Raw genomic sequence first — 22572 nt, forward strand, 5'->3', positions numbered from 1 at the left:
GCAGTATGATAGAGATTATACATGTGAAGTCATACAGTACATATTTCCATATTAGCCATGTTACAAAAAAAAAACCAATATAAAACAAGAATGTAAAGAAAGGGGGAAAAGTGTGCTTCAACTGCATTCACAGTTCATAAGTTTCTCTCTCTTGACGTGGATATCACTTTTCATCTTGGATACTTTGAAATTGTCTTAGATCAATGTCTTGATAAGAGTAACTGCATTTGTCACAGTTGATCATCATTACAATATTACTGTTATTGTGTGCAGTGTTATTCTGGTTCTGCTCACTTCAATTTGCATCAGTTCATATATATCTTCCAAATATTTTCCAGAAACCATCCTGCTTGTGAAAAAAAATGGTATTTCATTACAATCAACAACTTGTTTAGCCATTCTCTAATCGAAAGGCATCCCTTCAGGTTTCAATTCTTTGCCACCATAAGAGCTGTTATAAATATTTTTGTATTTATAGGTCCTTTTCTTTGATCTTTTTGGGATAAAGACCTAATAATGGTATTGCAGAGTCAAAGGGTACTCAGTTTTATAATCCTTTGGACATAGTTCCAAATTGTTCTCCAGAATCATTAGACCAGTTAGCAATTCTACCAGTAGTGCATTAATGTACCCATTTTTCCACATCCCCTCCAGCATTTATTTTTTTCTTTTTATGTCATGTTAGCCAATATGATAGATGTGAGGTAGTACTTTAAAGCAGTATTTCTCCAATCAATAGTGAGTTAGAGCATTTTTTTCTTATGACTATTGATCACTTGGGTTTCTTCTTCTGAAAACTGCCTCTTCATATCTTTTGACCAATTGTCAATTGGGGAATGGCTCGTATTTTTATTTAAGAAATAAGGTATTTATCAGAGAAACTTCTTATAAATTTTTTTCTAGTTTCTTTCTAATTGCGGGTGCATTGGTTTTGTTTGTTCAAAAGCCCTTTAATCTTATGTAATCAAAAGTATCTGTTTTACTTCTCATGATCTTCTCTGTCTCTTGTTTGGTCATCAACTTTTCCATTATTCACAAATCTGATGGGCACATTTTTCCTTTTTCCCTTTATTTATGTTATCACCCTTTATAAAACATTATTTCTTAAAGATAGCATAGTGCAGTGGAAGGAACCCAGAGTAAAAGCTGAGATCTAGGCTTGAGTTCTGACTTTAACATTTACTAAACATTGTAGCTGTGGTCCACCATTTAGCTTCTCTGAGCCTCACTTTCCTGATCTGTAAAATAGAAAAGAATATTTGTATCACCTACCTTACAGGACTGTGGTGGAGAAAATGCTATGTGTGAATTATTATTAACAATGTTATTAGTAGTAGTCGTAATAGAAAACCAGTATCAAATATATAACTTCCCTAGGCCAAAATATGTTAATTCTTGTCATGTTTCTTATTTTATCCAACTCATAAAACACCTATAAAAGTTTGAGGCCCCAAATAGTGGAGGTTTCACCCTAATGAATCCATTTATATTTAATGTAAAGATTATATTTGCAGATGTTGGAAACCATAGACCTTCAGTACAGGTGGGACCTTGCTCATATTAACCTGTTATTTAGTCACTCTGATATTTCATACAGCCATTTATTTTTCAATATTAATAAGGAAATCCTGCAAAATAGTGTAAATGTATATGCATGTAAAATTCTGATCCTTCAGTGATAATAATTACTATGCATAAGTATAGATGGAAAAAGTAACCTTTTACTATATAAATAACAATGTAAAACCAGTTATGTTGTTCAGTCATTTTTCAGTCATGTGACCCCTTTTTGTGTTTTCTTAGCAAAGATACTAGAGGGGTCTGCCCTTTCTTTCTCCAGCTCATTTTGTAAATGAGGAAACTTGAGGCAAACAGGGTTAAGTGGCTTGCCCAGGGCCATACAGCTAGAAAGTGTCAGAATTGAACTCAATAAGATGGGTCCAAGCCCCGTGCTCTACTCACTGTACCTCCTCGCTGCCCAAAACTAGATATAAAGGATGCCTATAGGACAGAACACTTGTTTTTTTCTCTTGTCATCTATTTTTCAGAATCCGTTATCCTATTGTGGAAGGGCATCCCCTCAATTTCCCATTCGTAGCTACCACAAGAGCTACTATAAATATTTTTGTATATGTAGGTCCTTTTCCCCTTTCTTTGATCTCCTTGTGGCCTTTTTGAAATCACAGTTAAATTCATAAAATCACAACTCTGAATTAATACTTTGATCTTAATTAGTAATCGCTCTCCTGTGATACATAAAAGATTTATTTTTCTATTATCTGGTGGTGCTGAGGTATGAATTTGTTCTGTTCTTTTAGCAGACATATGTGTTTATATGTCTGTATCTACACATACATGTATAGAGAAAATACATATACACACACAAAATCCCTCTTTTCATTCTGAGTTCCATGTGACTGTGCATCTATGTAGTCATATATTTTCCTAGACAAATAAAGCAAGAAGGAACTTCAGAGATCAAATTAAGACTCTGTTTTTTAATATAGGGAAACTGAGGTTAAAAGAAGGTACATGATTTTTGCTAGCCAATGAATGAATGACTCCACCTTGTTTGCCCTCTTGCTATTTTCACTTTAGCACTGTGAGATCTTCTCTCAGCTTCATACCTCTTTTCCCTTATTCTTGCTTATCCTCTAACACGTGTGTGTGTGTGTGTGTGCGTGCGTTTTAACAAACATTGGAAATTTTTACCTTTACATTGTTTCATTTTTATTTTTTAAAATATTAATTATTTTTGGTTTTGACTTTCACTTCCATAAGATTTTGAGTTCCAAATTTTTCCTCCTTCCCCTCCCTCTCCCTAAGATGGCCTGTAATCTGATATAGACTGTACATATATATTCATATTAAACATGTTTTCACATTAGTCATGTTGTAAGGAAGAATTAGAACCAATGGGAGGAACCATGAGAAAGAAGAAAAAAACAACAACAAATAGTAGGCTTCGATCTGCATTCAGGACCTGCAGTTCTTTTTCTGGATGTGGATGGCATTTTACATCATGAGTCTTTTGGAGTTATCATAGATCCTTGCGTTGCTACATTGTTTCATTTTTAGCAGTCATGAAAAGGTTTTTTCTTTCATTAGAAGATATATTACCTAGGTAATAAAGGGACCTTGCCCTGGCTACTTCAATGAATGGGCTTTACCTCACCTTAAGTGAGTGCTTGCAAAGACCTTGGCCTGAAGGGGCCAAGGTCTCCTAGTGTATTTTGGGTCACCTCCAGTCATCCTGAGGAATATCTGGTCACTGGATTCAGATAGCTCTGGAGGAGAAATGAGGCTGGTGACCTGCACAGCCCTCCCTCACTCAAAACAAAATCAAGTGCAAGTCATGTCATCATTTCTCTGATGGCATGGTCTTCTTCTGCAACCAAGGACAAACACAGTTCACAGCACTGAGGATGACTGTAAATATGTCAGTGTGGTTCTGAATCACAAAGTACAACAGACTCTCTACACGGAAGACAGAACCAAAACATTTATTCAGACACCAGAAAGCCAGATCCATCAAAGTAACAAAAATCTATACATATTAACAATGCAGAGGACAACACCATCCCCAAGCCATCCCCATGCTAGGGCCTTCCCACAAATACACAAAACTCATGAGCCTAGCTGTCTGCCTCCTCTTTCTCTCTCCCTCAGTTCTGACTGCTCTCTGATCAGATTTCCTCTCAGCTCTGTGCTAGCTTCTCCTTTTCCTGTTTTACCCTTCCTGCTCCACTCATTCAGCAAACTTCTCCCACCACATGTGACTTAGACTTTCATGTGATTTAAGTAGTTCACGTGGGTCTACTAATGAGGGGGAATGATCTTCCCATTTGAATTACCATTACAGAAGGTGATTTTCTTTTCTCTTTTCCATATAACTGTTTCAAGGAACACATATTAGGTCTCAGTTTTAAACTCAGTATTTTAAACTGCTTACAATGATAATAATAATCCCAAGACAACTCTTTTAGTAGTTAGGTGATTTTTATTGTTTAGTCGTTTGAGTCCTGTTCAACTCCTCCTGACTCCAGGACTGGCCTCCTATCCATTGCACCACCTAGTTTCCCTAGTTAGATGTTGAGGTGGTGTTTTTATGTAGGCACTTGAAAAACATCAGTGATGGTGTGGGGGCTTTTTTTTAAAGCATTTATCCCATCCTTTTTACAGACATCTGTGAAATATCCAGGAAAGCCTCCTTTCCTTCATGTGCAAAGGAGGCTATGCTCCCACCATCAGCCCCTACTGCTTATAGCGCTTCCTTCATTGAAAAATCACTGCCATTCACCTCACTTCCTTCAACTACTGTGACAATAGTTGGAGAAGGGAATTCTGATTTGACTGGGCAGCAATCATGAACCCATAGGGGAAACAGCTACAGGTGAGTTTCCTGTCGTTCTTGCCTTTTGTTTTCATTTTTTTAAATAACCATCTGTCACTATTCTTCACAAAAGTAATGACGGGAACTTCTCTTAAAGACTGCCTTGGTAGGGGGAGTGGGAGATGGGAGGGTGTAGAGAGGGCGGAACAATATATAGAACCTCATGCAGCATCAAATTTTGGAGTTGCAAAGGGCCTTAACCAGATGAGGAAGCTGAATCATAGGTTCTGACCTAAGACTACACACCTAGTCTGTGGTAGAGGCAGAATAAGGCTCTTCATCTCCTGATTCAGAACAGCTATGCCAGGGCATCAGAAGTATAAATAGTACCATAACACACTGCCTTCCAACTTCAACCATTCAAAACTCAGTCTTGCCACCAGGAAGTAAAGAGCTCCTCTGAACCAAGATAGAAAATAGTTGTAATAAAGCCCATGCACTTAGGGTGCTTATTTAACAAGCTTGGCTATTTAAGATAAGAAACCTTGAAGGGGGTTACTAGGATTTAACACTATTTGGCAACAATGAAAACTTGGGAAGAATAGTTTTGAAAAGCAGGAAAAACCATAAAAGCTCAGCATTCTGGGGACTTTCAACACAGGACCCAAAAGCCACACATAATTTAAAAGCCTTTGAGAGCACTGCTGTATCAGAACATAGTGCAGTAATCAATTTTTATAGTGATGGCTGCCCTTGAAATAGGTAGATTGTAAGTGCATACTATCCGTAAGGCAAGGAAATGTGGAACATATTTTTGAAAAAGTTCCATTCCAAAATGTTTTCTTTAAGAAGTGTTGGCACTTTTTTAAACATTCATTTTATCATCAGCCACAGGCAAACAACATGATAAGTGTTGGCACTTTTAAAGGAATAAGCCTTTAGGTGTCTGGAGTTCAGATACATGGAATACTTGATTCTATGAGAATGCCAATTAATGGAAACATTACTTTAAACACATTCATTTTTACAGTTAAGTTCTAAGAGGACAATTAAGTGAGGTGTGTGGATACATGTACTGTTTTTTTAAAACCATCTATAAACCTGTGCCTGCATTAACTTAGTATAGTATGCCTCTAGGTGAAAAAGTAAACTGAGTCTGCCACAACTGCATAATTACATTAATGATTCAGAGAGTGGGGAACAGGGAGGAATTTAGAAACAGCATGATAAATTTTATCTTAAAACTTTATTTTTAAGCTTCCTTAGCATCGTATACATGTAGCTTATTACTTATCTTAAAACTAAATTTTAAATTGAAGTATGATTTTCTTGGAGCCTCTTTATCAGAACCTTACATCCACCAATTTTCTTTTAAAATCAAAATAAATGCAGGTAACAATTCATACATTGTCAAAATGGCCTTATCTCCTGAATATCAGTGTTCCTCTAGATTTTTTAAAAGGCATTTTAAAGATATTCAAATACTCCATTTGAAAGAAACTTACAGTTGAGGCATTTTTCAAAGTTTGGAAAGCAGTTTAGTTATTAAATTGTGTAAGAGAGACACAATGAGTTGTCTTTGAGTTTTCCATTCCTAAAACTTTCATTCAATGGGAGAGTATATTTAAGCTTTACTAAAATAAGTTGATTACTCTCATCTACTGTATCAAAGGTAGGCTATTCACAGAAAAGTATGGTAGCTTTGGAGTAATCTGTAAAATCCTTTGACACAGTTGGGTGGTCATGGCTTTTCTCATCCCTTCATTCTGTTCGTGGTGGCCCATGTGATATTCTAGCACACAATGAAGTAAATGTCAACACGTGCATTTCTTTATAAAATATTTTATACACAGTTTTTTAAAAAAATCTTGAGAGGCAGTGTGAAGTAGTATATATAGAGAAAATAAGCCTTGGAATCAGGAAGACCTGAGTTCAGTTTCTGCCCTGGAAATATCCTAGCGAGTATCTTAATCCTGGGCCCGTCCTTTTTAACTTCTCAATGCTCTTGGAGACTCTTGAAAATGGTCAATTTCAGAGAAAGTGCAGACTTGTGTTGGAAAAGGGGGTTTCCTCTCTGGGCACTCTATTTGCCTGTCAAATCACTGTCCTTTAAAAAAATCTTATTGCCTTTTAATAGAATGAAGAGCAGGTCAAGGAACTGGTGGATCCTTTAAAGCAGCAACATCCACAACTCTTCTATATTAGGAGTAGTCATTGAATCATGAACTTTACTGTGTATCTTTTCTGTTGTATTATATTTGCATTACAGTCCTCTCTCCTGTGTTCCACGTCTGAAATTGCCTGAAATGTGAAACTGCCTTAAGTCTTTCAAATGACTAATTATTTAAAGTATATTCGTTGATAAAATGCCTTATATTGTGTTATCCTTTAGAGTACATTTCCCTCTGTATTTGCTTTTCTTTAAGATTTTTTTTAAACTTAAAATCACAAAGCAAAGGTTTTAATTTTTGACTCCATTAATTTGGGAACCAAAATGGTAAAGATATCGTACAGATTTGCAAGGGATTAATAGTATGGAATTGACCTTTGATTTGGTGTAGGGAAGCCCTCTACCAATGCAGGTCAACATTTTTCTGTAACTTATAGTCTTAAAAGAGTTGTTTGGAACACTAAGAGGTGATGTGACCCATCCAGGGGACATGTCATAGTCCAGACTTGAACCCAGATCTTTCAATTTCCAAAGCGGGCTTTTTATCCATTGTCATACTGACTCTCAGTATTTGTAAAGTACTTTAAAATTTGTAAATTGCTTTGGCACTCTTTATCTCACATGATTTTCACAGCAGTCCTGTGCCTTAACTGAACTATCTAAGGAGGAACATAAATATTCAATTGACTTGCCAGAGGTCACACACCTATAAATAGCAGTAACCTAGGTTTTCTCTCTTGGTCTCTTTCTGTTATATACCATACTGCCTCATAGTTACACTGTCTTGCCTCCTACATAGATTAAGAGTCAGTCAGTCTATCATCCCATAAGGAAACAAGGTGGCATCCTGAATAGAAGGCTGGATATGGAGTCAGGTACAGCTAGGGTAAAAATCTTGCCTCTGACATTCCATGGACATGGACAAGCCTCAGGTTTATCTTCTATGAAATAGGGATAATAATGCCTTTATAGACCTTAAATGAGATAATATCAACTACATACCTAATAAGCCTTAAAACACCATATAAGGGTTAGCTGACCTATTCGTGTCCAACCTGTGGGAGAGCATTCTGAACTCATCTTGGTCCTATCAGCTGTGATGTGACATGCTGTACCCTGACCTCAGTGTAGTGATGTCATTTTGGCCCTCTTCAACTATGAAGGACAACAGCCAGGTGTCAGAGTCTTCTATAGACTTTGGACCAATGGAAAGAAAATTTAAAATTAGTGATATAAAAATTTTGAAAACATTAATAAGCTATAATTAAGCATGATTGCCTCCACCCCACCTTTGGCTTATTGGAGACCATGTAGAAACAGTATGGTAAAGTGGGGGGAAAACTGAACTTGGAATAAGGGAGCCTGAATTCAAATCCTGCTCTATTATTTACTACCTCTGTGACTTTCAGCAAATCATTGAAATTCTCGGGGCTTTATAAAATGAGAGTAGTGGACTAGGGGGTTTCTAGGGTTCCTTCTAGCTCTGAATGCTTTGACCTTTCATGTAATTTTAACTTGATCAACTTTGTACAATTATTTACATTTGAGCATATTTTTAAAAACTTTGATAAATGCTTTTATCAACTCTTTTCTTTTAGGATCCAGGCTCAGTTCTACATTTTAGTTTCCCTAGGATAAGAATATCATTATTGACATATAAAGAACCCCTAATAAAGACAATAGTCATATTTTCCAAATTAAAATGAATGAAAATTGAAACATATGATCTGTCAAAGAATACCCTGTTTGCAAAGCCATTACAATATATATAAAAATGCATTTCATCCTGGAAATTTGTACTCTTTTTTGCTATTACAATGTGTGGTTGCTGTACCTGAGGTGAGGGAGGAGAATGATAAAACCCTTTCATTTAATTCTTTGTTGTGTCTGCATAATTAAATATTCCTTCTCAGGCATTTTTGTTGTTTTTTTTTTCCTTTCAAGTCAGAAATACTAAATGAAAATTTTGACTCTCACATGGGTTGTAGAAAACAGCATTATATTTCCAGATCCTTTTGACAGCATCTGTATTCATAAGGTAAATCTTGGAAGATTTCTTTAAAGGGAGTAATGAAAGTGGAAACAGCAGATGAAAGGAAGCAGCTGTTTTTGGCATTGTTGGGAATATAAACAAAGAGATGGTTGTGACAAGCAGTAGTGCATGTGCTGAACCCTGGTGCCCTTTGCAGCAGTTATGAAAAGAGCATGGGAGATTCCTGCTCAATCTCTCTACGGATAATACAGAAAGCCTGATTTTTCAGGAAAAAAATCAACACATATTTATAAATCATTTGATTGGGTTACAGTCTTTAATTTGTTAAAAGTGGTTTATGTTTTGTTAAGAGTTAGCATTTTTGTTTTTATTACACATTCCATTCTTAGTTAATTTTTTTGGATCTCTGTGTCATATCCTACATTTTTGTCACAGAAGTGAGCTTCATTCATTTATGTTTAGTTGAATTCAAAATTGGAAATACTCTTCAGGAAGTAGGAATGAAATACAGTTGTATTTTTAAAATTATATACTTGCTGTTTTTTAAGAGACATGGGTTCTAGTCTCAACTCTGCCACTAACTTTCCAGGTGTACTTGAGTAACCTGAATTTCATTTTTCTCATCTGTAAAATAAAGGATTGGAAGAGGTGATCCCTTCCAGCCCCAACATTTTGTGATTCTGTCAAGGAATAGTTAAGTAATTTCCCATATACATACACACACACACACACACACACACACACACACACACAAGTATGTCTGTTCGGGATATCTGTCTATCATCTATCTAAATACATAATCCTATGGCATATGGATGTCTGTATGTCTGTAGGTATGTACATGTACAAGTATATTTCCATACTTGTGACTTCATTGAAGTAGTGAACCCTCAATGAGGAAACTCCTTTTACAAATGCAGATTGTCAACTTGCAACTTAAAGTCTTAGTTGTCTGGGGGCACTGAGAGATGAAGGGACATACTTAAAGTTACATACCATGTCAGAGGCAGAACTTGAACCAGATATTTTCCTGATTCTAAGGCCAGTTCCCCATCCACTTTATCACATGCTTTTCAGTATCCACTATTAAGCTATATAAAATGGATGTCACCAAATTGTTAACAAAAAACACCAGATTGTACTGATTGATATTTATCTTGGGGGTATATCATCTCCCGTCTTTGGTTGGGCTGCAGGAAAAATAATAATAAAATATAAAAATAATTATGACAAAAAAAAAAAAGGAAAATCTAGACTATCTTATTGTTAGAATATCATAGACAAGGAAGGGGTTCTCCAAAAAGAATCTTAGAAGTCATGTAGTCCAAACTTATCTATCATGCATCTGTTCATTTAGTAGTTTAAATTTTGATTTTCAATAACTAGTAAATCACTTTAAAGGCATTATGTTGCATATGTGGAAAATGTTGATATATTGCTCTGGAAAAAAACTCTTATAATTGAGAACGTATGTATTTACTTACTTCCTTTATCTCCAGTTTCTGTGAATAGAGGCTTTGGATGGTGATTTTGTACTGTAGGCATTTTGGGAACTTTTATGTTTATATAGATAAGAATTTTATTTATAATCCTTCTGTCATTTGGGTGTTTAATGAGGGAAGAGTCACCGGAAAGTTATAGGCATGTGTCATAAATGGCATCATAGCCTGCCAGTCAGAAAGAGGTGAAGTGGCTGTGTCAGTCATTGATCTTGAACTTTGCTTTCTTTTGCCACTTTCCCTAATTCAGAAAAGGAGTTTGTGTTTGTTTGACTTGCAGTTAGGTGTTCTATAAATTGTATCTGACGAAGGGTGCAGGCAGCCTCTCTTAAGAAGACTTTGTTACTCTTTTTAAATAAGCAAGTTGTCTGTAGGATAAAGAAGGCATTTTTGGGAGGTGAGAGCCAGACGTGATGAAATCTTCATAGAAATTTGTTTTTCCTCTCATATACAATGCCTTAAATTGTTAGTGGGTTAGAAGTGATTCTGTTTAGATTTTTGATAAACTACCATCTTATTTATCTACAACTTCATCTTGTGACAGAAAAGAACAACCTGTGCTATGTTGTAAGCAGCTCTGAAGGTTGGAATCAGAAGAAATTATTTTGAAAGCTGGCTTTGCCATTTGCCACCTGAGTGATGTTGGGCAAATTAAATGAGTTCACCTCCCTCAGTTTACTTCTCTGTCAAATGAATGGAGTTAGATTAGACCTGAAGTACATTCTAACTTAATTCTAGCATCCTCTGTTCCTGAGATGTGATTGCAGAAATCCTTACATCCTGAAGCCCACATTTTTCAAAAAGTGTATAAATCTCTATCGAGGACAGCATGCACACACATATATACATGTACATGTGTTTGTTCATACATACATATATATATGTGTGTGTGTGTATGCATGTATATGTGGGTATATCTGAGAAGAAATGTTACATATGGAGACTAAAGAATGCTTGAAGTTTGCGATCATATGGGCAACCCATGTAGCCTATCACCAAATTAAAATGATGGAGACCATTATTCCTCTTTTCCATACGTAACACTCAGGCTTCCTTTTTAAAATGTTCTTCCTTTGAAGACTTCTTTTGAGGTTCAATTTAATAAGGACCGTAAGAGCACACAGAGTGTGACTTAGTGAGGCCTGGATTCACAGCCTTCATCATGATTGTGGGTCTTGTCTTTGTCCCCAGCATGAAGGGCCTAACTCTCTGGTCCCTCTTATGTAAATTAACTGTATAATGATAGTTTGTTACTCGGTATTTGGTCTTTTTCAGTAGAGAAATCTAAATAATGGGTGATTTGAATGTAAATCATTTTTCTTGGTCTGAAGGACTTACATGTAGATCTACCAGTTGGTGCATATTTTTATCAGCTAGAGAAACCCAAATTGTCATTGCTGCAATGGCCTTGACTAGACTCGTATCTAGTTAGTTTATGATGTATTGTCCTTGCTCAGTACATGTGAAATTAAAAAGGATTTTGGCATTCTCTGGCTGTGCAGCTGCCTATCCTATTGGCTGCACCTTCTTTCAAAGTGTTTGCCTGCCATTCACAGTGCATTGAGAGAGCAGCTCTGTCATGCCCTGAGCCCTTTGCAATATTTTGAAGAACTTTAAGCCTTTCAGAGGCCTTTAGCTAGTTCTTGGGAAAAAAATTCCATTCTTATTCGGTTTCTGCACAATTTTAAGCAAATATATTTGTCTTACTTGAAGGGTTATTTATTTAATTGGTTTTAAGTATTAAGCATTTTAAGTAATATTAAGTATTTTCAGGTCTTTGCTGGGTGAAGTATCCTTAGAAAGTGATTTTCATAGCAGCTAGTAGTCATGTTTTTCACAGATGTGATTTGGGATGAGGAAAATCAGTAATGTATTGTTGTATTAAGAGATCATGACTTCATAATTAGCAGGAATAACATGAGACAGGAGTGGTGGTAGGGATTATATCTTTGTTTTTCTGACAACATATTGGGTTCTAAAAATTTTTTTTTGATCTTTTAAAAATTGATGACATTCATGAATTCATTGAGGCCCAAAGATATGATGGGATTTGTCTAGTCTTCCATCAGTAGAAGTTACAGAGCTAAGATTAAAACTTAGATCCTCTAATTCCAAATTTAGTATCTTTTCTGTCATATTGTACACTCACACACACACAAACACACACATCCCTTCTCAGGATGAACCAGTTGTCAATTTGTATTTGTGTTCTTTTACTATCTTTGAAAAAACAAAACTTTGTTTCCTTCTTTGTACTGCAGATCTGTGGAATTCAAATTTACTTGTGTACCATCTAAGTAAAAAGAAGCTGATGTACGTAGATCACCTAATAGTAACCTAAAGTATCTATTATTTAGTGCAGCTTGTATGCTATGGAGGAGAAGTAAAATGAAATGCCCATAAGACAGAGGAGGATATTTCCAAATGCTTCCTGGCTTCATAAATGATTTTATGACTAGCTTCCTCATTTTCAGTTGGCTCTGTAATAGGATAGCATGGTTTTCAGGGGATAGTATTGCATTTCTAAAGTAAGCAAGCTTGCTGGTGATTTTCAAAGGGAGTATCGGTTAGTCTCCAGGTGTAACACACAGATGGAAATGTATTGTGTTATTGTGGCAAAACTGCCCTCCTTTTTTCCTCACTCTTTAACAAAATAAAAGTTGCTATGTGTTTTCCTTGGAGCCATATCATCATAGGTAAACTGTAAAAAGGGATCTTTTCCTACTGTGTTTACAGGTAGCTGCGATGAATAGCCATGTTGGCCATTTTTCCTGTATGTGTGTGTGTGTGTGTGTGTGTGTGTGTGTGTATGTGTGTGTGTGTGTGTATGTGATGCTTTTGAATTCCTTTGGATAAGTAACAATATTCCATTTGGAAAGGAAAAATGTGGAAGGAATGTGAGAAATCATCTGAGAGAGACTTCCAAAGGGATAGTTGTATTATACAATTTTTAATTATGTCATCATCCAAATATTTATTAAGTTCCAGGGTTTCCCCTACATAGAGGCTCCTGACATAGAGCCCTAGGCTCAGGAAGATCTGAATTCAAATTTTTCCTTTTATCATGTCACTGCTGTTTAAACATGGACAAGTCATTTATCTTGTGAGTACTTCAGGCAATTCTAAAAGACCTTAAATTATAGATAGCTTGCTAAATTGTATCAGTGCAGTTTGTGTTTGGGGAATTCCCCCATACTGATTAAATCACTGGTCTAGACCAAAGTAAAATGATCCCTTACATTTAAGTTCTAGGTACCTAAGCAGAAATTTCAGAAAGGTGCTTTGTATCCACTTTATCACTTGTTAAAATAACATACCTGAAGTAGCCATTACTTTGTGATACATGAAGATGGCCAGATAGAGTCAGAAAAGCCTACTTGCAGTCTCTGATCTGCCACCAAGTAGATGTATGATCTTTTAATCTCTCTGGTCCACAGTTTACCTATCTGTAGAGTTAAAGAGCTCAATTAAATTATTTGCTGGGCTCTTTACATTCTGTGATTCTGTAAAGACAGGGCCTCTTTTTTGTGGACTCCCCTGAAATCCGGGCATGGTTGAATTGTATCTTTATGTCAAGTAATTATTTACTTGTCCTTTTATGCTAGATGTTGGTGCAATAATTTTTATGTTAGAGGCCTCCTAGTAACCGTGGTTTTGTGTACAGATGTAGCTGAAAAGATTTAGGGGTTTTTCTATTCCACAGTGATCTGAGATCAGTTGATACCTATCTTTTAATTTGTGACCAAAAAAACCCCCAAAACAAAAAAAAGGCAAAGATAAAGCAAAATGCATAATTACTGAACGTAATGTGCTTGGCACTCACACTAGAGATCAGTATTGGATTTAGCACAGGTTGTTTTGGATTAAATTGTGAACACAGTGATATATTTTGAACTGTACTTTTACTAATAGTGAGTTAGAATGAGTCAGTAGGGACTGGGTTTGAATGGTTTACGTAGTAATTTTTAGTTGGTGGAAAAACAAGAGTTGGTGAAGGGAGGTTAGTCATTTTTGTTTTGTTTTGTTCTTAGCAATAAGGTCCCTATAAAAACTAGATTGTGTCATCCTTGTGGAGTGGCAGTAACATCAAGTTCCAACTTGATTAGAAGCGAATACTTTAATAACAAAGGTTCAGAAAGGAATGATGGTCCAAGTTGTAAGTGGGAGTAATGAGCTAATATAAAAGAAGTTATGAATTCATCTCATGAAAGATTTAGAGATATCCTGAACTGTTTTCTTCAGTCTGAGAAGCTTTTCTTTCCTATAAATTTACTTTAATAGAATAAAAAAATCAAATAAAAAATTTTCCCAGCATTTATTCCCTTGTTTAATTCTCTGCGAAACCCCAACTTACCATTCTGGATATATTCTTGAAATGTCTTGCTTTGATTATAAAAAAGGAATGCATACAGCAATCAGGTTTATTTTCCTAAGAATTTTTGTTGTAACTAAAAGCTAAACTTTCCTTTTTCTTATTTAAAATCAGGAATAAAATTCTATCCTGGAAGTTTGGTAGTAGTGTCAACTGTAATGACTCTGAGCTAGTCATTTTATCTGTCTGGCCCTAAGCTTTCTTGTCTATTCATTGAGGGGGCTGACCTAGAGAGTAAATTGTTTGGGTTTATTAGTAAATAATTTCATGAATCCATGGTGCTAATTATTAAAACTTCTCCATTTTAAAATGTGATTTGCTTTTGCAAGTCAATGTTAAGAATGATCTTAACTCTAAGTTGAAAATGTTAAAAGATGTCTTCCCTCTCCCTAAACTGGCAGAAGCTTTTTTGTACCTTGGCTATCTTCCAACAGCCACTTTCCCACCTTCTTCCATATTGCTTTCTACTGAGAGAAAGAGAATGGGTCAGAGATCTCACTTTTGGGGTATCAGTTCTATATTTTCAGTGACTTCTTATAACATTAGGACAAGGGACAGCAAAGAGAGTGCTGAAGCCACGAGTCCCCTCAGTTACAAGATTCATTAAGGTCCACCAAAAGGATATGGTTTAGAGCTTATTCAGTGTTATTTTGACTCCTCTACCTTGACCTAAATGTTGCATTTTCTTTACTTAATTCTTAGTCTGTTCTTAAGTTCCACTCATATCAATTAATTCCTTTAGCTAGTTCTTAAAGAATCCTAGAAATCATGCATAACTTTATATTTTAAAAATGTAAATGTGAAAATTATGTTGTCTAGGTGATATGGAATATAGAATAACCATCTCATATTTGGAATTTTGAAATAAAGTAGGGAAAAAGTAACTTTTCTTATATTTTCTATTTTGTGTACACCCTCCAAAGGAACATTGTCAGTACATACAACAGCATTTTCTCAAAATGATGTGCCTCCTAATAATTGTGTTCTCTTTTGAAGTTATGCTTAGTGTATGTAATTCAAGTGCCATCCAGCTTAGAACATTTACAAAGTAGAATGAGCATAAAATGAATGTCTTACCCCACCTCCAAAAGAGATTGTTTTTTGACTATTTATTATTAAATAGGAAATAAAATCACTTTTAAACAACAAGGCAACTAACATAAATAATCTAGTTAGAAAATCTTACTAATAGCAAAGTGTTTTTTAAAAATTTGAAAATAAAGGAAAATAAAGGATTGGTTCTGTGAAGAGACATTGTTTGCCATTGTTTTGTTCAATTTTAGTTTTATTAGACTGGGTCACTCTCATTTGAGCTGTAAGTACAGTGGACACTCCTAGTCCAGTTCCACTCCTGACAGTTACAAGCTCTTTTACCTGCTTCATTTCTATGATGCGTGTGGGTTCATCTCTCCAGTGGCTCACCCTATTGGTGCTTGACCTAGGGATACCCATTCGACTGAAGCTTTGCTGTTCCCAAGCTCAAGCAATTCACTCTTCCCAGACATCCCAGTAGCAAGGATTACAGCCATCTGCCACCACACCAGTCCATTTGAACATTTTAAACCAAATCATTGGTGTATTCATATCACCCAGTTCCATAATATGCAGGAACACTTCATTACTCTGGCTTTCTTCTTTCAGTCTTTCTGGGAATGAGGAAGTGACATTCTAGAGTGAGAGCTTGTCAGGTGGGGGATGGTTTCAGTACCCCACAACATCAACCAGAAGCACATCCTCTTCATTTGGTTTTCTTATGTTTAAATGCTGTGTTGCTGAAATGAGAGGATGGTTGCTTGTCTTCCAGGTGTTAATCATTTAAATGGCATGTTTTCTGTGAAGTTTCTACATCCCATTTCTTGTTATTGAGTTGCAGGCCTCTGTCTTTGCTGATCTCAATTCCAGGTCTCCCTAACATGTAGACTTTTAGAAGCACAGCATATTGGAGTTGAAAGGAACTTTGGAAATCTTCTCATTCAGCTTTATATTATAGATCACAAAGCCAAGCCTACAAATGGGAAGTGACTTGCTTGAACTGACTCACAGAGATAAAAAAAGGTGGAATTAAAGAAGTGAGCTTCTATAAATCACCTTTCAAAAATAAATAGTTGAAAGTGAATTCCTAAAACTGGTGCAGTTTTTAAACTTGCATTACCACAGACCCTCCAAAGATTTGCTCCAACCTCTAGGTTCAATATTATCTCATGATACTTCCCATCATGTACTCTGTGTTCATCTCGGTTGGACTACAGACCCCTTTCTAGCTCTTGTCCAATATTCGTGCCTTTGTTCACCAATCCACCATCTTGTCTTGAGTGGACTTGCCTTGCCCCATCTCTATTTGCTGAAGTTCCCTTCTTTTTTCAAGACACAATCTAGTTTCTGCCTTCCCCATAGAAATTTGGTTGTTCTTCCTTTACCCCAAAGTAAAAATAATCTTTCTTTAAAATATATTATAGCACTTGGCTGAGATCTTTCCATTTTACTTTTCTCAGACTTATTTGTGTGTCTGCCAATTTTCTCTTTGGAAAGCAAGCTTAAGAATAAGAGCTAATGTCTTTCTTTATTTCCTAGGGCCTAGCACCATGGCTTAAAATAATTGGAGCTTAATAAATATTTGTTGAATTGAAGTGAGCTCAGAGATTTCAATTGATCATACACTAGAGCATCTTCCATATGGACAATGCCAAATTGAGGGTAGAGAACGTAAAAATAAATAAAATGGCTCCTTAACCCAAAGTGCTTATAATCTCAATTAAAAGATAACGAGTTAAAAAATAATAAATGAGAATAAAGAGGGATACAGATCATTTATGAGAGAGATAAGGAATTAAGGAATTATTTCCACCTGATGGGATCAGGCAAGACTTGTGAAAAGAGGTGACACCTAAATTTGACCTTCTTCAAGGAAGGATTTCAAATCAAGTGATAAAGATCCAGGAAGGAAGGGCTACTTTCCAGGCATAGAGAAAAGGATAACCAAAAGCACGGAGAGATGTGGAAGGAGGGGACATGTTGCTGTATCTCTGGGGTTTGACAAATAAGCTTCTATTCTTCCCAAATCCTCATGTTAGATCTCAGGAAACAAGGGGTCATCTTTATCAGAGCTGAAATCTATCTCTAGACTTTCAATTTCCACCCTTCATCTCTCTCTGTTAACAATTATTGTTTCTGATAGTTAACTCTGCTGAAGTTTTGTGAGTATCACTGAGCATTCTCAAGCTGTCTACTTGTATCAGCAGTGCCATCATAGAGAGGGCTTGCTAAAGTTTGTTTTGGTATCAAGCCAGTAAGAAGCCAGTTTGGTTTGAAGAGGGCAGGACCCACTGACTGGTAGAAAGATAGATTTCTGAAAGAACATGAGGTCTAATAGATTTGAACTCTATCTCCAAAGCAACAGTAGAGTTGGGTGTTTTTTGTCACTTTGTTTTTATTAGTCAGGAAACACAAGTCACATTTCCACTTTGGAGTCTGCTTTACTAGATAAATGAAGTTTTTCAGATGTCTCTTAACCTTTTTCAGTTATATCTGATTCTTTCTGAACCCATTTGGGATTTTCTTGGCAGAGATACTAGAGTGGTTTGCCATTTCATTCTCCAGTTCATTTTCCTGATGAGGAAACTGAGGCAAACAGGATTAAGTGACTTGTCCAGGGTCACACAGCTAGTGTCTGGGGCCAGATTTGAGTGCAGTAAAATGAGTCTTCCTGACTCCACAGCTACTACTCAAAATACTGGGCCACCTAGCTATTTTTCTAAAGTATCTCCTAACTTGGCTCCTTATCTCTAGTTTCTCCCCACTTTATTCTTTGCTACACATATTGCTCAGTTAATCTTTCTTTAATACTGTTTTTACAATGCTGCTCACCTGCACGAAACTCCTCAGTGGCTCCCATTGGCCAACATGATAAATTCCAGACTCATCAGTTTGACTCCTTAGTCAAAGTCTTCCATAATCTGATATCAGCCTGCCCCCTTTCTTTTTCTCCCTATTGTGTCATTAATGTTTGGAACTCCTTGTTTTCCTGAAACTTAAATTTTAATAGCATTACCTAAATTACTGTGAGGTTAAGTGACTTGTCAAGGGTCATGCCTCTTATGTAGAAGTGGAACTTGGAACCTAGTCTTCCTGATTTCAAGACTAACTCTGTCTACTATTTCAGCATGCTTCTGATTTCTGTCTCAAAGATTATTGAAATCAAAACTTTTTAAAAAGTCCACAAAAGGACACACCAAAAAGAAGCAATCAGTTTCTCTGATAAAATCCCTGGCAACATGGTCAATTACTAGCCACTGATGTCTTATTTTCCATTAGGCAGCTGGGTGGCACAATGGATAGAGTACTGGACCAGGAATCAGGAAGGGCCATCTTCCTGAGTTCAAATTTAACGTCAGATATTCACTAGCTATGTGACCCTGGGCAAGTCACTTAACCCTATTTGCCTTAGTTCCATATCTGTAAAATGAACTGGAGAAAGAAATGACAAACCACTCCAGCATCTTTCCCAAGAAGATCCCAAACAGGGTAATGAAGAATTGGACACAAATGAAGATGATTGAACACCAAACCTCCCTTCTGTTTTCTCTTTGAGGCCTGTCCCTAGAAAGTACTGGCTTGATTCTTTTCTGTGTCTCTTCCTCTCTTCCTGTTGCTCCCCTACCTTGGAGCTCTCGTCATCTTCTTGCCTATCGGACCCCTCTCAAATCTCAGATACCCTCTGTAAAACCTTCCTCTGATCACCTCTAGCTGAAGTTATCCCTCTGTCCTCTAAACCACAATAACAATTCTTGTCAGTACAGTTTTGCCCTTCATCATGTACCACCTTGTGACATTCTCCCATTATTGTCTTGAACTGCTATTTAAATCTTTTATTATCATTTCACTTTTCAGGCATTCATATAGGGTCTCCTAGTTGAGTCATTAGCCCCCTCTCTCTTCCCCTATGAAATTTTAATTAATTCTGCTTACTGCTTTTTGTTTTTCCTCCCACTAACTCGCCTTCTCTATACTCTGAAATAAAGGAGTTTTTAATCTGCTAGTTAGTACTGGGAAATTTAAGAGTTTAACTTAGCAAAAGCTAAGGTTACAAAAATTGCTAGGGTGTTAGAAGCCTGAGCTTTTAGGAAGAGGAGTAGGCTTCAGTTTGTCCTAGCAGAAGTGATAAACCTGGCCCACAACGCTCCCATGTACAGCTGAACCAAATTAAAATGTAATTGAAAAATATTTAACAAAAATAAGTAAAAATACAGTAAAATATTGATAATATTACATTTCAAAACAAAGTAAAATGTGGCCCTCAGAGATCCTTTTATGTGCAGATTAGTGCCTTCAGGAAAGGTTCCCAGCTTGTTAACTGCTTTTCCTATTTGGAATTAATGAACTCAGGTTGGACTTCCCACGAAGTTCTGGTTACCAGTTTCTTGTCTAGTCTAATCCTGAGAGAGTTTATTGGCATAGTTGAAGTAGCAAGTTGATCTTTCATTCAGGGAATGAATTTGTCTCTGTCAACCACTTTTGTCAACTTCATAATGTTTTCAAATGAAGGACTCCTCAGACTGTGCACCCTCTAAAAGAATAAGTATTCTAAGATTAGAGTTCATTGTAGGAAAAAAAAAATACTCTGAATATTAAGTGATTAATCACTGACAATTCCTTTCTCACCCCCCAAACAAAGGAAACAGAATCAAGGCTCCACACTTTCTGATTAGATCATAAGCTGCTTGAGGCCAGAAACTTTACTTACATGAATTTTACTTCATTTCCTGGCACAGCTTAAACTTTTAGTTAGATTTTAGTAGAAAAAGGCAGTGAGAAAACTGTTGTAAGCCCAAGGAGTAACACAGCTTGACATCATAGAGGTAGGCCTAAAACTGAAATCAGACTCTATGTGGTCTTGCCTTCCCTATCTCCTCTCTGAGCTCCTCACTCTTGTAGCCTCTTTGGCATGGAAATTTGGGGTTAGCTCTTTACTGGGCTATCTTATCAGGATGGAGGCACTTTTAGGGTTGTGATAACCTCATGACCTATACATAGTCCATCAGGAATTTGGTATTGCCTGAGTGTGTTCAAGGAAGCTTCTTTAAGTTTTATTTTTAAATAAACAGGACTCATACTATCATTTTTGTGATCTAGAGAAGGGATTTCTTGAGAATTTTTAAATGATTGTAATTTGACATTAAAAGGACTGTATGATACACATGGAAAAATTGTGAGGAAGAAGCTTAAGTTATGTGTCCAATTCCATATGAAAAAGCTAGAGGAGGGTATGAAGCCAAAATTTTATTAAGGCCTGGATAGAAAAGACTTGAAAAACCATTAAAGAACTAAGATAAAACAAGTGTGGAAGGGGACAAAACTTAGTGGAAAGAAATTGAATCTTAATTATCTGGATATCTCCACCTAGAAAAGAACAAGAAATAAAGTAAATTTGGAGTTTAGAGAGATATAATGACAAAATATGCAAATGATGGTTACTACCTTTGGGGTGTCTTACAGATTTGTTTTAATGGAAGTTTTTTCTAGTGGTCCTTAGGAATGAAGGCAGTGTAGTATTTAGGGCTAAGAGAGCCAAGCTTGTAGTCAGAAGCTCTGATCTCCAGTCTGGCTTTTGTATTTACCTGTGTGACCATTGGCAAGTCACTTCAACTTTTTTTAGTCACATTTACCAAGGTAGTAGGGATAGTAAATTCTCGTGCTTATCTCACAGGGTTATTGGAAGAAGCCAATGAGGCAACATATCCAAAGCACGTTGCATCAGTTATTTTTTTCTCCATTGAATTTGCTTTTATAAAATATTATAAATTAATTCTTTTATAAAATTGCATAGTTGTTTATAAAATTTAGCCTGTAAATATGTGATATGCGTAGTTGATATTGATAATTACATGAAACTGAATTCCATAAAACCTGACAATATAAGAAAGGTACTTTTTCATCTTTTTTTGTTTCCCATTCCTCCCTTGTCTTATGTTCATAACACTGCAAACTCCTTGAGATCAAACACAGCGTCGGGCACATAGTAGGTTATTTAAGAAATGTTTTTTGACATGACTCTTCTGTGGAGCCATTAAAAATATACCTCTTTTTTTTCCACAGGGTGACCATTACTCACTTTTATTTTTATATTTTTTTCTTTTCAGAGTGAAAAATCTGGCTAGATCACCATGACCTCATACACCGGAGTATAACATTAACAACAGAAGCTGCTCAGCATTTGTCATTTCTTAATCCGAAGCTGCTTATGGTTTACTTTTCTTTTTTTGAGCTGGGCAGTTACTTAACTTTTTGAGATGATAATGGACTACATTAAGACAAGGACTCATCAAAGAAGGAAAATGGCCTGCCTCATTTGTTTCCTGTTTTTGGCATCTATCATCATGCTGCTGCTTGAGAAAGTTAATTGAAGAATCTATTCTACAGAAATCTGGACCTTTTTAGCTGGCCACCTGAAGTGGTGGCCAATGCCTTCATTTCCTTCTCCCCTACCTCCTCTTTTCTTTTCTCCCCTCCCCACCCTTATAAAGACAAACTGTATTTATCCCTTAGCATGCTAGGAGATTCTGTTAACACCCACTAAAGCAGTAAAATCTGGTATTTACTGGTATACTCTCAAAACTACCACAGTCCTACCTCAGTTCAAAGTAAAGCCGGATTTGTATTGTTGGGGTACGGCAGGACCTCCTTTATATCTCAATGCTGAATGTTTCTGAAGAATGGTCATCAGCCTTATTGAACTTATTCAAGTATATAGCAGCTTGCTGGATCTCAGTTCACTAGCTGTAGGGCTTATTTAGAGACAAAGAGCCCAGTGTGGAACTGAACAGCCTCAGTAAATGAAAATTTTATGTTGGACTTCGAAGATGATGCAGAATAGTTATAATGTGTAACTAAAGCAACCTAAGTTAAAAATCATAAAACTCTATAAGGGTTGAAGTGGGGGGTGGGAGTGGGGTGGGGTGGGAAGGGATTTGGGGAGGGGATAAGTATCTCTTTTTACCTTTGACAGACTTGTTTAATCCTCTCTATGTAGATGTTTATGTAGGTACTTCGAATTGCAAAAGCCTTTTATCTTATTTACAAGCTCAAATTTCTCTGCTACCCCTAGTATTGAGCTTGCATTTCTTAGAACCAAAAATCCACATAGGCATGCTAGCAATGCAAGGGTGGTCATGGGTGTTTGGCTGATAAAAATGTTATCTCTAATATAAT

The 22572-nt window shown here is 36.3% G+C and overlaps 1 protein-coding gene across 2 annotated transcripts in view; it reads left to right on the plus strand.

Annotated features, from left to right (window-relative positions):
- Positions 1-22300, plus strand: part of IRS2 (insulin receptor substrate 2) — a 37424-nt gene extending 15124 nt beyond the window's left edge. Inside the window, exons 2-3 of one of the 2 annotated variants that reach the window (XM_072621985.1) lie at positions 4183-4393; positions 21504-22300. In XM_072621985.1, the coding sequence (XP_072478086.1) occupies positions 4183-4370 (188 nt within the window). In that variant the 3' untranslated portion in view covers positions 4371-4393; positions 21504-22300. The remainder of the gene's footprint in view (positions 1-4182; positions 4394-21503) is intronic. The other variant, XM_072621986.1, reaches the window with a different exon arrangement.
- The last annotated feature ends 272 nt before the right edge of the window (positions 22301-22572 follow it).

The sequence above is a fragment of the Notamacropus eugenii genome, chromosome 6 (genome assembly GCF_028372415.1).
Source record: "Notamacropus eugenii isolate mMacEug1 chromosome 6, mMacEug1.pri_v2, whole genome shotgun sequence".
Taxonomy (NCBI): domain Eukaryota; kingdom Metazoa; phylum Chordata; class Mammalia; order Diprotodontia; family Macropodidae; genus Notamacropus; species Notamacropus eugenii.